At 39.6% G+C, this 17137-nt stretch overlaps 1 protein-coding gene across 3 annotated transcripts in view; it reads right to left on the bottom strand.

Annotated features, from left to right (window-relative positions):
- Positions 1 to 1297: 1297 nt before the first annotated feature.
- Positions 1298 to 17137, bottom strand: part of KDM5A (lysine (K)-specific demethylase 5A) — a 54613-nt gene continuing 38773 nt past the window's right edge. For 2 of the 3 annotated variants that reach the window (XM_010566205.1, XM_010566206.1), the window contains exons 24-28: positions 16637 to 16780; positions 13092 to 13251; positions 12583 to 12803; positions 10002 to 10412; positions 1298 to 7815 (exon numbers count right to left, since the gene is read on the bottom strand). In XM_010566205.1, the coding sequence (XP_010564507.1) occupies positions 7603 to 7815; positions 10002 to 10412; positions 12583 to 12803; positions 13092 to 13251; positions 16637 to 16780 (1149 nt within the window). In that variant the 3' untranslated portion in view covers positions 1298 to 7602. Of the gene's footprint in view, positions 7816 to 10001; positions 10413 to 12582; positions 12804 to 13091; positions 13252 to 14361; positions 14422 to 16636; positions 16781 to 17137 lie in introns of those variants that run through there. The other variant, XM_010566207.1, reaches the window with a different exon arrangement.

The following is a 17137-nucleotide window of genomic DNA, read 5'->3' as shown; positions in this document are numbered from 1 at the left end:
TTTCTGCTCCAAACAGGAATCTGACACATCAGCTTCCTAGAATTGCCTTATTCAGCAAGAAAAAAGAAAAAAACCAAACCAACCTTTAACTTGTAAATAGCTTTTCTGTTGCTGTACAATCTTCCATTATTTGTTATTTGTTCAGTTTTGTATATTCTCTAATTTTCTAACACCCCTAAATCCTGGGGTGTGACCATTCCAAATGTATTCCTACCAGAAGCCAGGGGAAATCAGTGTTCCAGCCTTCAATTCCCTGTGCACACATGCACGTTCAGGAACAGGGCAGGACCCTTTCAGAGTACCATATTGCATCTTTACTATCTAATTCACAACCTGCCATCCATTCCCTTCTAACTAAGGAAGCTTGCAAAAATACTGGAGATATGAAAGGCCACTAAAGTATCATAAACATCATAGGAAGCACTCTCCTAAACCCCTTCATTCTTCTGAAAACCACTTAAAATCCACTTTCTTCTGCACCTACATTCCCTGCAGACATGGCGAGTGATAGTCCATGGATTAGGGCATCAGTGCTGGACTACATCAGCTTCTTCCCTCCACATTCAGTAGGCACTCCAGACACATGTTGATTACGAGGAAGCCTGTCCACCCCTCAGTGCAAAGACTCTGGTTTCCCTCTGGCAAGCTACTCCACAGTCTCCTTTCATATAACAGTAATTGTGAAAAAGAGTAGCCAGGACTGACAATCTGCCCATCTTGGTTAAAATCTATAGAAAAGGCATGGTGTGAGGCAATGCCTAGAAAACAAGCAACCCAGCTGTCTTTAAACCTTACCAGTATGGATACAAACCTGGATAATGGTTTGCAGCTGCACCAGTAGATCACCACCTTCTAGCAACAGGTGAAGAGTAGAAGTACCACACACTCACCTGGGGGTTCCTCAGCATTAGGCAGGGTTGCTACCAGATGATTCCACTTCTTTACCAGGTATTCTCAGACACTGGTGAGCAGCAATTATGTCTCCCAAGAAAGTTTCTAGGCAGAGCTAATGCATCTATCACCTGCCTCCCTCCTGCATAAGAGACTACCAGGAAAGCTGGCAAGGAAATAATGGAATGCAGCACTATCAATACACTGATAATGTCTAGATTTTGATCTTTACAGTATTTTGCTCTGATAATGCCATTGTAGGGACACACACAACACCTGGCTAACTAAATTTCCAGCTGTATAAAGGGAAAAGTTAAACCATTAGCTGACAGAAGTAAACAGAATGTGCTACTCATATCCCATGAAAATCTGAGCTATTTCTCAAATTCATAACTTGGATTTGTCATAGAACAGCAGTAGCGAACACCTTATTTCCCTACAGAGCAACACAGTGTGCCCATTGCCTGGTGGGTGACTTGAGTTGCTGCAAAACTGAGCACAGACTGCATCAACCTGGAAACAGATGCAGCAGTTCGATCTGCTGGCACATCACCCATCCCTTAAAAGCAGATGCCAGGCTGGCTAGTGACAATGGCCTCAGGACCTGCGTGTTCAGAGATGGCTGCTCTCCTCAGATATTAATACCCACAGCAGTTCCCTCTGGCACTTGGCTTTAAACAGCTTTTTTTTTTTTTTTTTGAGGGGTTGGGGGTGATATACAGACTGCCAAAAATTGGTCTCTGAAAAGCCTCCAATTGAGACACAATGCCCCATCTAGGACTAAAACTATTCACTGCAGCAGAACTTTTGTTTCAAAGGCATTCAGAGCATGTCTCCTTACAAATATTTCTGTTTTTCAATAAATCCTTGCTACTTTCATTGCCTTTACCTTGCAACTTAACATTCATTTGTACCAAGCCATCTCATTACATAAGGCTCAATGCTCTCAGTGTCTTGCTGTGCAGTTTCCAGCTGTCCTATGCATTTATCACCCTCCCAAAGCCAGCGTGGCTAGAATTTTGATAAGGACTGGATTTATTGCATCTCCCCACTGCCTCGGTGGTCCAAGCAGAGTTCCTGTTTGGTTCAGGCAGGCTGACCAAACACATTCTTAGTGACTGCAGCTGGAGAGGATTTGAAGGAGTTCCCTGCTTTTCATTTTCATCTAACTCAAGGAAGCCTCAAATCTTGCTTTTAGCAGATGACAGTTCTCAACTTCTTACAGAGGCATTAACAGTGATTTCAGGAATTATTTCAAGAAACTTTTCCCACCTTTTTCAAATCCTTCATTCCCAACATACAGCGGTTCTTTAAACCAGTCATTATTTTTAAGGGTATGCAACATTTACCTAGAATGACAGTAAGGCACATCTGATAAGCAATTGATGAATACCTGAATACTTTTTACATTACTTTGCTACGACTCTGTGCTGTGCTTATTCTAATAACCGTTATTAGAACAACCCAAAATAAAGGTGATAGCTATCCTTGGATGGCTGCCTACTAAACAGACTACTGTTGAACGAACAAAGCTGTAGACTGTTCCATTTCTCCTAGAAGATTAGATGCCCCTGTTCATGCTCATTCCTATGATGCCTTTCTTCCAGTGTGAAGAACTCTGTACAGACCATGCATCAATCACATTGAATTCAACCTGACCAGCTTAGACTTGTATCTGCGTGTATGGGACTGACATAATTGCTCACTAGCCCACATGGAGTTTAGGTATGAGCAGCACTTGAAGAAGCTTGGTTCTGACATTTAGTTTTCCATGCATCTTACAAACAATAATTCAAATACATTGTTTTTTTCCTTCAAATCTTACACGCCACAAGGATGAACAAAGCCTAGGAAAATTGTATGGAAGATTGTTTTCTTGATGGATTGTGATGAACCCCTCTGCACATCATGCCCCATCATGCCCATTCAACGAAGAGGAGAAAACGAGGAGGGTGAGGGGAACTACAGGGCAGCTAGCCTCACCCTGGACCCTGGGAAGATTATGGAACAAATCTTCCTCAAAGCCACATCCAGGTCCATGAGGGATAAGGTGACTGGTAATAGTCATCACTATAATCTTAGCCCAGTCTGGTTGCCTTCTGTGATGCACCCTGCGGACAACGGGAGAGCAGTGGATGCTTACCCTGACTTACAGCAAAAGGACACTTACAGAGTGGATGGACAGCCTACAGTGGGGGTGAAAAATGGGGTGGATTGCTGTGCTCAGACTTTAGTAGTCAACGATTTGAAATCTAGAAGGTGGCCAGCTGCAAGTGCAGTACCTCAGGGGCTGGTACTGGACACTACTATTTTAAGTCTTACCCACCTGGGTTATGGGATAGAGCACACTCAACTTTGCAGATGACACCAAACAATGTTGGTGGGGGACAGGAACAGGGCAATCCAAAACATGGGAGGAGAGGGCTCCCATTCAGTTAGATCTTGGAGTGACACGCTGATGGAAAGTTTAAGTTCATCAGTCCTGCACTTGAGAAATAATAAACTAAGGGACCTGGGGCTAACAGCAGACACAATGAGTAGGAGTCAGCTATGTGCCCCCTTGCAGCTATAAAGGCCAAGCCTGTACCAGGCTGCACAGTAAAAGCACAGCCAGCACATTAAAGGGAGTTATTTTTCCCCCGTATTCAACACTTGCAAGCTGCATCTGGAGTAACATATCCAGTTTTAGGCTCCTCAGTACAAAATCAGACACTGACAAACGTGCAACAAGTCCAGCTGAGGACCACCAAGATTGTTAGAAGGCTGCAGCTCATGACATGGCTCAAGGGAAGGTAAGCTGGGTTTGTTCAGCTTGGAAATTAAGGCTGCAGGACCTGCAGTCTTCAACCACCTAATGGATGGTTACAGCAAATACGGAGCCAGACTCTTCAAGAAGCAACAGGCAAGCTACAGCAAGTGAATCTCTGACTGTACATTAGACCAAAGTTTGCACTGAAGATGCTACAAAACTGGAACAGGAAGCCAGAGAGGTTGTTGAATGCCCATCCCTGGAAATACTTAAAACTTGACTGGACACAGTCCTGAAAAACTTGACCTACTTTCAAAGTCAGCCCTGCTTTGGTCAGGAGGTTGACCCAGATGACCTCCAGAAGTCCCCCCAACCTAAATTACTCTATGATTCTAAAAACTGAAAAGATCAATACAAATTTCACAGCGTGGCTAACAACCACACAGACATCTATTTGTTATCTTATGCTGTGTGACTGTAGTCAAATAACTTAAAATAATTTCCATAATATCATCAGTCTTACCTTAAGCCCTCATTATCAAATAGTCCAGGCTGTACAAGCATTCAGCTACAGACGATCTGTCAAAAGCATAAATCCTAAATGTAACGATACTGAAGTTCAGGAGTGACGTTTATCTCTATGCAAGTAAAGCTACCCAATTCCAGGCCCTCATTCTCAAAAAAAACCCGCTTGAAACCTCATGGTTTGGATAAGATACACAACTCAAGTCTTGGCCATTTTTAGTTCCTCACAACAGCTCAGGTAATTTCTTTGACCTTTTATGTCAGACACAGGAAGAGAAATAACATGAAGAGTGGCTAGTATCCTTTGTAGAATATAGCATTGAGACATGTACCTTTCTAGATACACACGAGCTAAGATTTTGTGCATACTGAGACTTTGTCCCCAAAGCTTGAGAGATTTTTTCCTACAGCTGTAGCAGACCCATAAGAAAATTAATTCCTTAGCTTAACTTGCTTGCTTCTTTGCATATGATTCTTATAAAAATTCAAAACCCTAAGATCTGGAGACAATACCACAGCTGTAGCTTTAGGTTTTTCAACCACTAACTACATATCTACAGATTTTTCCAAAAGTTAACATTTATTTGTAAGTTCATACTATTAGCAATCATTTGATAGGAATTATGCTCTTAAAAAATAAGCTTAAACAGTAAGATGTAAAGCTAATAATGGTCTTCTGTTTATGAACACCTTACCCAAAAGCAGATGAGACATCCGTAACTAGAAAGTGTGGCAACCTCCTTTCGACAGTGTAATAAAGAGCCTCTCCATTTGATAATATGAAAAAGAGCTACTAAAAATGTGACCTTTTGCACATAATTTGCACATTTTTCTGTTGTTTACTCTTTTCTATGCTTGTTATAAGCAGAATGATTGACCATTGCCATCGTATAGCTGTTTGTTTCCTTCTCCTTCCAACTAGTGCTGCTGTTAACATTCTCCACCACACCTTCTACTCAGAGAAACAGGAACATTCAATGCAGATTTACTAAAAGATCTCTTTTCCAGTTGATGGTAATTACATATAACAATGACTTTATCACAACAGAGAATGTAGGAATGGTTAAGAGGATATGCTCAGTGGCTAACAAGATGTGCTAACCATATTTTCCCTGTTGTGTCACGATTCTAGGAGTCAGGAAAGAATACAGAACACTGGGATTCTTTAAGAAATCTTGTACTAGTCTACTTCTGGAACGATTAAAACATCTGTGACAGATAGTCTATCCACTCCATATAGGGAAACATTTATGTAGTACCATCAGTTAAAGCTTGAAGGAAAGTAACATCTGTTTAAACCAGTTTACCAAAACTAAGCATACATTGAGAAGAAAAAAAATGTAACTGGAGGCAAAAGGAGGGTACGTCTAGCTATAGCATAGACTCCTTCATAAATAAGTAAACAAATAATACTCTTAAGTTTGCTAGGGTGCCCGTTCAGCCACATGCTTAACCACAGCTTGCTTTTGCTTTTAACACCATATCAGTCTTAAGGAGCAGGAATTAGAAGTCTGTGCCCAATTTGCACTCAAAGCTCCCAAGACCCTGTATCTTCTGCCCTCCATCTTAGTTCTTTTTCTTTTGCACATCTTCCTCTTCCCAGGTAGCAGGCACAAATAAAACAAACCAATAAAGTTCGTCTACCTGAGCTGAATTTTTTTTTGGATGGATAATTCTGCCAGATAAATAAACTTCCAAATATTAGAGAACAAGAGAAGGGACACAGAACAGTCAAGACAGAACACTTTTGTTTTTGTCAATGTTTCTTTAAATCCCAATCCAGCTCCTAGTAAGACTGGACACTACTTACAACACTCCTAGAACTGCAGAAGAATGGAAACACAATAGGGAGCGAGTGGAGAGGGGGACAAGACAGCCCAGTGGCTGGCTTCAGACATTCACATACACAAAGCCAGCATCCACTGGAGTCATTAAGGCCCAGATGCCCCACTAATAGGAACAAACCCAAACACAAAGGTAGCACATGAAATGTATTTACCTATTTAAACACAGGCAGCTGGTCAAGCTAGAATGGGGAAGGTAACTGCTAATTCCTTGTACTACAAGGAAGGAATGGAGTAAAAAAACCCAAGCCCACGGGCAGGTTTTTGCTTTGTGAACCTCTGTCTGTGCTGCTGGTTAACAGTGGTAAGTATAAAAAAATCAAAGAAAAATAATCTATTTATAGAACAAGTCAGTAGTCTGAGACATTTAGAAAAAAGTAAAAACAAGTCCTTCTTTAAAAATGGATTTACTAAAACAACTGTCACCCAGGATGACCCCAAGCCCTCTGGTCCTCTGGCAAAGCCAGGGGCAACTTCAAACAAGAACTGTTGCTGATTGTACACTGGTACACATCCAGCAAAGCCAGCAGGGAGGGGGATTTGCGCTGCGAACAGTATCTGCAGACTGCTTGCTGGTATCGCTTGAGGCCATGCCCGTAGCCTGGTGATACTGGAAATAGTTGTGAGTGAAACTTTTCACAGAAGCACATGTCAGTGTAACCTCTGAGGTAAGTGGGCTGTCTTCTTTCCTTCCCATCCCTGGGTACAGATCACAGAAGCTGGTGCCCTGGGTGCTGTACCTCCTTGCCAGCTCCATCCTGCGTGAGACAACTTTAATGTGCAGGAGTGCAGAATTCTAAGCAAAGCCTAGAACAGGAGAGGGCAGCCCTGTGGAAAGGGAAGCACTCTGCTTTTCCCAAGCTCTGGTCTAGCTAGACATCTTCATCAAGGTTTTCTGGCCCTCCTCAGGACAGGAAGATCAGCTGTTCCCCACTAAGGAAAAAATTTTGCCTAGTGGAGTAGAGTTGGGTTTCTTTTTTGGTAAACAGAACCTTTGCTGATTTCTGAGATCATGAGCTCCTCTGCCCTTTAGCTACAAAAGAGAAATTAAAAGAAATTCATCCACTTGCTCCCATCCTTATAGTGTAGTGTTAGCTGCCTGGATATGGAGGCAACTTAACTCTCCCAAGACATTGCCCTACTCATGGGTTGGCATGGGGAGGCAAAAGATAACTTACAAAGTCACCTCCTTAGGGTAACCTGGTAGGCCTAAAAGCTCCAGCCTATGCCCACCAATTCCAGGCCAGCTCCACTGCCAACATGTACTTCTAACACCCTGAAGTGTCTAATCTAACAGCCTTGGGTTTGCTCAGTCTCCAAGAGCAACAGCCACACTCAAAGATGGAAATACTCGAGTCAGAAAACACTAGCTGGAACTCCTAATCAGGTGGTGGCTGCATAGATGAGTTGGTACCACTGTGCCTTGACGTCCTCATTGTATGAAGGAAGCCAGCTGTAAGGAAGGGACCAACTCTGCTGCAGGTCTGTACATCCTTGGAAGTGAAGCTCAGTGGCTACATTAGCTTCAAACCCTCTCTTTCTGAAGGGTTTCAGTGGTCCGTTTCCCAAAAAGTTCCAAACATCGAGTAGTTGCTAACTTGTCTCCTTAAGATCTTCCATTGGTAGTTTGTAGCTCAATAAGAATGGAGGAGGTGGTGCATGAGCAGGGCTACTTGGTCCCTGCATTGGCTTCTTTGCACAGTTTATACAGATGTAATCCTCATTCTCAGCCATTTCTGGAGAGACACCAACACAAACTTGATGAAACCACTCATCGCAGCCACCATCACACTGCACCCAATCCACCTGCAAGAGATCAGATCAGCAACACATAGCACATTACAAGGAAAGACAGATAGGGATAGTTTCTATGAAGAAAATATCTTCTATTAAACCCACCTGATACACCTAGAACACAAAAGCTTTTGGGCACAAATTAAGGCCTTATAGAGCTTGTTTTAACAAGCCGCTTCAGTTTAATAAAAAGTAACACTCTTCCAACAAACCTTGCCCCTCTTGCATCCTTAGACCACAACACCACAAACACACACTACTACTGTTGAGGAAGATGACACTCAGCTCTCCTCAAATGAAAGACAGGTTACGCGAGAACACATTTAAAATAGGAGCGTGCTCAGGGACAGTTACTTCAGAATAATTGAGTCTACAAATACACATCCTAAATTATATATATCCCCTTAGACCATGTTATCAAATAGTAGCTTTTGCAACTTAAAAAATACAGAAAGCGAAAGGACTTGATTACTGCTTTTGGCTAATAAAAAGCCACATGACATCAGCAGCTTTAATACTTTTCTACCAGTTAGATATTGAGTATACAGCTGGCCACCAAATGCCAAAAAAACACACACAAACTCTAACTCCAAAGTGTCAGAACATTTAAGCTAAAGTATTTCAAACTTTGAGCTGAACTTGCTATAGAACAATTAAGAAAAGGCATAAAAACTAAATTAAAACCTAGGAAGGAAAAAAGATGAATATTAGATTTCTGTAGTTCCCCGAGTAAAAGTACATGTTAATTTGAGTCAGTGGGCAGAAACTGAGATCTGCAGGATAAGGAACACAGACTCTTAATTTTAATGGCATGCACTGGTACAGCTATAAAAATTGTTACTGCTGTAGTTCTGCCTTCACCTTGCAGGGGAACGTGACAATGGAAATATATTACAAAAATAACAGTAGTGGCAACCTATCTAAAATGAAGAAATATTATCAGCTCAAGATTTTACTTTAGCTTGTCAGAAAACTGCTCCTGAACAAATTTTTAAAAGTGACTAGTAATGGACACTAACAGCTGAAGCTTCAGTCATTACATTCCTGTATCTGCCATTTTTTGCTTGTATGGCATTCACCTGTTGAATGTACAAAAATACATCCAACCTTATGGCAAGACAGTCATTCCGTTAAAAGCTTTGATTATACAACCAGTTTCACTTATGGCAGTTTGATAAATTTAGTACAACCTTCTTTGTAATAGGAATTTAAAGGCACTCTCCTCCCTCTTGCAATCTCAATTTCTGTAAAAATGTACTAATATAAGCTAATTATCGTCTGTGAAGTAAAGAGAACAGTGGTACAAAGATTGTATCATCTTTTGAGTGATTGAGTGTAATTTCTAAACTTGGTCTAAGACTTCAAAATTGGTCTTTTAACTGGTCTTTTTAAATGTTCTAATGAACACTTGAATTTTATGTTTCAATTTTGCGAAACAAGAAATAAAAGTTCTTGGTATTTGTAGTTGTCCCTACTCTCTCTTGTGCAAGCCAGTGCAGTACAGTGTCAATCCCACAGTTACTACTGGGAGTGGTTTTTTCCTTCTTTCTAAAAAGCAGAAAATAAACATTCTGAAAAAAAAATTTTTGACCATAAATTAGTCCATGTTAAAAGCTGACAATCAGGCAGTACCACAGAGAGAGGTAGATCAAGTTTCTTTTGTAATAATCCAATCAAGTCTAAAATCACTGATTATTTATCTCCAACAAGAAGTATGAAGCAATGCAGTTTGTAGGTCCCCCAGCCTGCAGCATCACTGTTCACAGGCTGTAGGCAAGAAATACAGAAAATTTATTTCATTTAAGAACATCGCACATCCCACTTCTGTTCAGAAACACACTGAAGTCAGGAACATTTCTAGCTGAGTCAAAGAATTAATCCTCTGAATCAGCCAGTGCATGTTGCACATAGCTAGCAAAAAATTAAATAGCTTGAACAGGTTAAACTTCCCAACCAAGACAGAGTACCTTTTCCCAGATTCTAATTTTCCACCTTCTCCTGTTTTAAAGTACCTAAGAGAATAAGGAAGTTCTATAGTTTTATCTACTACATCTGTGTACCTAACCAAGTACTACTCAATCCTCTCTCACTTCTATCATACCACTTTTGTTGCTTATGCTGTTCAACCTAATTATTAAATTACACTGGGGTTTTAGACTTTGCATGGAATTGCCTATGACAGGTAAGTGAAAACTCACTTTGTCCTTGCAGGGCCTCTGGCAGTTCTGTGCAGCACATACAGCATTCTCATCATCCGACTCTTCCGCTCCTGACCAGTCATACTTAGAAGGAATATCTAGAACCTTCTTCTCTCTTTTTTTCTCTGTGCTCTCCTTTGCTAGTTCCACCTTTGTGACAACTGTCTTCTCTCGCTTCTTCTTTCGCTCCTCTTCCTTAGCTAGTTTCTTTGCTAGCTTGTTTAGCTCCTTTGTCTTATCCATGGTGAGTTTTAGCTTCTTTTTCTTGGGTTTTTCCAGTTTTTTCAGCTCTTTAGATTTTTGCTTCATATCTCCAAAGAACTGCTCTGCTCTCTCCAGCTTTCGTTTCCGCTTCCTCTCAGAAGAGTCTCTCCCTCTCATTTTCAGTGGTTTCTCATCCATGCTGTCATCCTTCATAGAAAGAGTGAAAAGAGATTTTTTGTTTTCTAATGCAAATTTCCATATACTGCAAACCTGTGGTTTGAGAGATGAACTTACCTCCACCATTACCCTGACACGGTATGAAGAAAGCTATTCAACAACATACTGTTACAGATGCTAAAGAAAAAGGGGCTCAACTTTAATTTTGCCATACTAGAAAAAAAATCATAAGTGGTATCAACTGTGACAAAGTACAATGAATCAAAAATGTCCAGTGCGGAAAGTAAATCATCAGCAAGTGTAAGGAGGCAGAATAAGGAATAATTACAACTCCCTTCTTGCATTGCTCTTTAATAAAAGTTGAGAAGATTAATCATTTGTTACATGCTTTATTTTTCATCCTAGATCAGTCTTGTCTGTAATTATTTTTGAGAGAAAGCAATTGTTACTCTGGAGATTAAGAAAGAGCAATTGGTGAATTCTTACTCAAGCAAAAGAAGAAAGTAACAGATCCATTATTTGAATAGCTTCCAAACTGGCACACATTGTAAATATCCTGGCATCATTAACAACTCTTAAATAGCAGATTCAGATCAAAGTGAGGCTTAAAATTGGCAAACTCTGTCACACAGGTAGCATCCACAGTGACAAGTTCTATTTATATCTAAAAGATTCACATGTATAACTCATCTGTACAAACAGGACTGACAATTTCAGTTAATCCAACTATATACTTTAACCTTAATAATTAATAGATTAAGGACATACTATAAGCCAGTAAAGACTCTGTTTTACTGTACATTACTTAATATAGCTACTCCACCCAAAACCAAATCCTCTGAAGATTATTTTACAAAAGTCTATTTACATGCAAAATAGGTAGACATAGAAAGGTACTGAATTCAAAATGAGTAGTTCTGGTCAAACAAGTATTCATAAGGGTTAAATAGAAAATGCCATGACACACACACCCTCTTAGGCCCCTCCCCCCCCCCAAAAGCTGTGCTTAACTATTCATATAACATTCTGGCATACTATTTATAAATTATTATTTGCTGGCATTCAAACTGCTTCTTCAATCAATTCCATGCCAAAACCATTACATTAAAAGAACATTAAGCTTATGAAGTGAAGTACTTGGGACAAAAGATGGTAAAGCAGTACCTCTTTGGAGGCAGGGTCTGCTTTATACTACTGTCTGAAGTGATGGCAGTTTGGCAACACTTTGACTTATCCATTGTATACGGATGGCACTCAGAAAAGGAGACAACCCAACTAATATGCTCATCTAACCTCACTGTTCACAGCATGTAACCCTCCATCTTATATTACTGTACACTACCAAAAAGTCAAGAACGAACCATCTTCAATATATTTCCTGTGCATTTCAGTAACCCAAAAAGCAATCATATACTCCATAACCACACATGGTCAAACTGACTCCTAACTTCAGCTGACAGATGATAAAGGAGGGGTTCCAGTACAGCTGCTCAACACAAGAGTTTACCTTCTCTTCCAGCACACCCCTCATTCGCACACACCACTTACCTACTGCATGAATGAGGCTAAGTGATTTGGACTAGACCTCAGAATCAGCAGATAAGCCTGCCTCATTCATTGTCAGCTGAGCAGCGATCAGCACATCTTCACAGTATATTAATAAAAAAATTGCTATGTCTATGTTATTCTGAGGCAGAATAGGAATCTTATTACCTGCATTACCAAACCATGTTTTATTAAAAAAAGTGTTCTTTCCCCAGTAACAAAAAAAGTTCAGCAACATATAAGTATCAAGTTGTATAAACTAAGTGCAGACTTTTCATCTTCCTAAATGTTTCTTGTAATTCTTTTGCAGATCAGTTTTGATTCCAAGTGTAATCGAGAACAGCATTTCCTTCCCTAACCTTGTATCTTCTAAAATAAGGTTTGCATATGGAACTGCCTGAGAAAACTGTTCTAAATATGGTTAATTGTAGAGGACAGTGCTACGGCATGAGTGATCAAGAACTGAATTTTTGGATCTCGTACTCTGTTATTTTCTGGAATCTACTATTCCCCAGTTGAAATCCAAACGTGTCAAGTAACTAAGCACTCAACTACACAAGATTATTTAAAAAAAAAAAACCAAACAAAACAAAACACCAAAATAATGTGGGTTGTGGGGATTTTTTGTACCAGAATATTTCTTCAAGTTCCATACCTCCATGACATGAAGGAATCTATCCTCAGAGGGTGGATGAGTAGCCTGTAAAATCCGCCAGATGTGCTGCGTCTCGTCCAGTGATACCTCTAGTAGATCTCCTACCATCATCAGATCTTCTAGCTGAGCTTTCGCTCCAGGTGACAGCTCCAATACAGGGGGCTCCAAACTGCGAGGTACCAGTGGACTCTTCCGAGGCTGCTTCCTTGGAGTGCTAGAACCTTTCAGACAGGAAGGAAGTCATACAAGGATAAAAGGAAGAGATAAAAACCAAAAGAAATGACATAGTTTCTGCAATAACAATCTAAGGAGGGAGACAATCCCAAGCAAAAACATTGACACAGGTTTATATATCAGACTTCAGGAAACTAACTGCAATGTAACACTACCTTCTTCCAAACAACATGTCCTTTACAACTAGCACAGGTAACAGAGCAGTTACCCTCCTTACTGACTGCTCATCCCAACTATCTGTTCAATTTTATCTCAATGTATACAAAAGCAAATACCTTGAGAGCAGCTTTTAGAAGCAGACGAATACGCATGTTCGGCACAGAATGAGGGAGCAGTCCACATGTGTGTCACCACTTCCTCTGATTTAATGGGGATTTCCTCATCACAAAACAAATTGGGCTCCAAGCTGCTAGAAGATTTTACACTGGCATTGTCCTGAAAAAGACCCACAGAAAACATGTAACATCTGGATCCAGAAAATACCTATTTCAAAGTAAATTCTACTAAGACCGACCAATCCGGTGTTCCTAAACCCCTACTGTGAAGCACCCCACCAGAGACACCAAGACCACGTGGCAAAAGGTACAAGTTACATCCCTATTTAAATAGTGGATGAACACAGCAACTATGAAGATAGGTCAACAGATTTATAGCTAGTGCATGAGAAACACTGGACAATTTCCCTCACTCAGCAGTTCCTCAAGCATGGTCTTCAGAAGTCAACATAATGAACAGAGGCTTACTCTTAGCCTATATAATTATTTTTTTTTGCTTGAAGAATTTGACTGCAAGACCATAAAGACCAGCACCTTTAGTAAAGCAGGGGTATGCTGAGTAAATAATGTTTACTGTAGAAAGAAATTATTAAAGATCTTATAGGTGAGGAAAACCAGGGTGTTCCCAGCATAGCAACAATATCAACACAATGGCAAACAATCAAATGTTGCCCTGGGATCAGGACTTTTATGGCAGTCTTGAACCATTTTAAGATAGGACCAAACACTGAAAGGAAGAGGGCTGCTAATACTTGAGACTGTTGTATTTCCATGAACAGAATATGATGGCATTGGCTTGTGCTTAGCTCAATGCATTGTGTAGGATGGCTGCTTGACTTTTTAGATGCATCACACTCTGAAATGGGACACAAGCCTTCAGGTGCAGGTGGATCCATTAAGAGAAAAGATATTAGGAATCTCTTAGCAGTGGGAGAAGCTTTGTTTGACTTTGCATTACATTAGGCAGAGAATCCAGAGAAGGCACAAGCCCATTTGAGTAGATTCCCTGATGCTCCCTATTACTAACTTCTCCCTCTTCTTACTCACCTCTGCAGGTGAAATTAATAAAGATAATCTCCTCAACCAGCTGTCTATTTCCACAACACTTCCCAGAACTTAGCTACCCCATCACATTTGTGATGAAACTGGCCAACGCTTTAAACACACTTAGCATCCCATGTAAGACTGAAATCTTTCAGAAAACAACAAAACCCAAGAAGCTGGCTTAAAAGAAGAGAAAGGCTGTAGAGCAGTTATTGACAATATTTACCTGAAGATTAGCCGTGTGGGTCCCAAAATGGCCAACTCAGGAAATTGTACCACCCAGACACTGTCATTTCATGACATAAAAAGGGAGTTTGAGAATGTAATCTCTCTCTGGCTTTCAGTCACACTCTTAAAACGAAGTGAAGTGCACACTAATGATTTCAGTACAGAACCAGAAGTGGGAAATTCAGATTTAAATTGCCCAGATGAAAAGGTAGAATAAATATATTCAGAAAGAGGAAGATATTTCTCCATAGTAAAGGTTGTATCCCGTGTAGTATCTTGTTCTGGATATCACATTATACTAGATTAAAGAAAGTTCAGGGCCAATAGGCAAATTAATAAAAAGGTATCACCATTTGGTGGCCATAGGCAACACAGGTGCAAAGGAATGAGAAAAAAATACATGAGAAAAAAATGAAGGCAATTAAAGGGGAAATTTTACAGTAAATTTGACCAGTGAATTTGTCTGACTGTTTGGAATACATCTTAAAACAAGTCTAGTTATTGCACTCATAATGAAGTATTTGCTGGCAAGAATCATGTTTTAATTACAAGAAGCACAATATAATCAAACAGGCCTTTTCACATGTTTTTTTAACCACTGCTTGTACTTGAGATGTCCGAGACCATGGCTTTGGAAATACGGTCTATGGACCCTTAGGGATCCAAGGATTACTTCTACAAGGTCCACAGGAAGTATTAAGAGCATATTCATACATGATGCATCATAATCTAGATACTTTTTTTTTTAAACACATCACTCCACTGGAAAATGTTTATAGATCACAAACTGAAAAAACCCAACCCTTGAAAGCCAACAGTATAAAAATAATTAAACTCTGAGCTAACTTTGCTAGCTCTTTTGAACTTTGCTGCTTCTAGTTCAGACCTGAAGAATTTGGTTGCCTGAAAGTTTGTCTTCTATTCCTACCATGTTAGCTGACCTACCAAAAGACATTTTGGGTCCCTATCAGCTTTGCTTCAACAGATTTTTATTTTTAGGTTTTTCCAATTACATATAGTGATGAACAGCCAAATCAAAAGGGCTAAATAACAGATTTTGAAATCATGACAACAGAATCATTATACAAATTAAATTAAATTCCTGCAAAACCCTCAGATTCTGACAAGCATATGCCATTTTTCTTGACGTATGCTTTATGACAGCCTCAGAAAATGCCACATCTTTCAGAAATCCCTTATTATGACTCCTGATGCACTGAACAGTTTGGAATTATTTTTTTTTTTAATATAAAACTAATTTAATTAAAAGCTGTAACATCCAATTGCTATGTACTCTTGTTGGCATTTCACATAGGACTGTAAGACAAATGTGTGTATTTGCATAAAGCTGCCCAGAAACAAAATACTAAAAATAAGAGACTGAGGCAAATCATACCTGGAAAATTTGCTGTCCCTTTATAAACCAGAAAAGCTACCTCAGAAGAATTTAAGTTAGCATCTTTTAAGGTAGATATGACACCACCGCTAAGAAGAAAACACTGCACAAGAAGAAACAGTGGCATTGGTTTTGACTCTACATGTATCAAAAGGACATTTCAGAAGTTCTGAAGTGAAACACATCAGACTGAAAACACTTGGCTATCTCTACAATTGCCTTTTCTCATGACACTTCTTCTCTAATATATTTTAAAAATTTAACTGCAGTTACAATTTCTGAACTGAATCCAGACACTAATTTTACAACATGATCCAGACATCTAGTTCTGAGTATTTCCACACATCCAAAATTGAACAGATATACCTCCTTTATACAAGGGCTGAATGAAAAGAAAGGTATGGAAAGGTGAAAGCAGCTCTGGCATCAGGAAACTTGGTACAGCATATGCAGTTTTCAAAGACTAATTTTTTGCTGTAGAAAAAACTGTTGAAGAACTCTCCACATAGACACTTATATGATGTTTATGATTCATGGTGTCTCTGAATGGGGCATGAAGACAACGTCCATCCTCCATGGTATTATAAATACAAATCCCTTGAGAAGTGTATCTTTTTCCTTAGCACTAAAAAGCACCTTCTGAAACTCAATCACAGGACATTTGGAAATTTTGAATAAAAGTATTACAAAAATTCCCAAGTTGTCCAGAGCTGAGACATTCAGGTAAAATCAAAAAGTACCTCTTCTGCAACAGGAACCCAGGCAGAATGTATAGAGATAGCTTCAGATAAGAAAAATATTCTTAAATAAACTGAATTAATAAAAAACAGGTGTTCTGGATTAATTCCATGTAGACAAGCCACACTGGACTACTTACCTTTATGTCGTAGCCATACGTTTCCCTGATGTCTTCATCAGAGTCTGTCTCTTCATCATCATAATCTAAAGTCTGCCGTGGGGATGAGGACACACTCCCTATCACTCTGTTAAAGGCCGATTGCTGGAAACTAGTCAAGTGTCCCTAAGATAAAAATGGAATATAGGAATGAAACAATAAAATTTCCAGAAAAATCTATAAAAAAACTGAGTTACTGACAAAGAAAACAGTGGTTCTTTTGGCCTGAGTGTAACTGCCTAGGCAGTCACAGAAAAGCATAGTTACAGCCAGATGTGAAGAAAAATAGGCAAATATCCAAGGAAAAGGTTCCATTACATTTTGTTTCCATGTTTATGAATAATAGTGACTAGAAAGATCTAGATATTGCTGTTCAGTGCTACCAAATTATAGCCTGTGGTTGTACAAACTTCTTCACCACAGCATCATCTGATTACTGGTCTCAATCTCAAGATGAAGAGGTCAGCTGTAAAAGTACCAGTG

This window comes from Haliaeetus leucocephalus, unplaced genomic scaffold (genome assembly GCF_000737465.1).
Source record: "Haliaeetus leucocephalus isolate CR32 unplaced genomic scaffold, Haliaeetus_leucocephalus-4.0 Scaffold206, whole genome shotgun sequence".
In the NCBI taxonomy this organism is placed as follows: domain Eukaryota; kingdom Metazoa; phylum Chordata; class Aves; order Accipitriformes; family Accipitridae; genus Haliaeetus; species Haliaeetus leucocephalus.
Note: the sequence above shows the minus strand (reverse complement) of the source record. Positions and strands in the feature narration are given on the sequence as shown.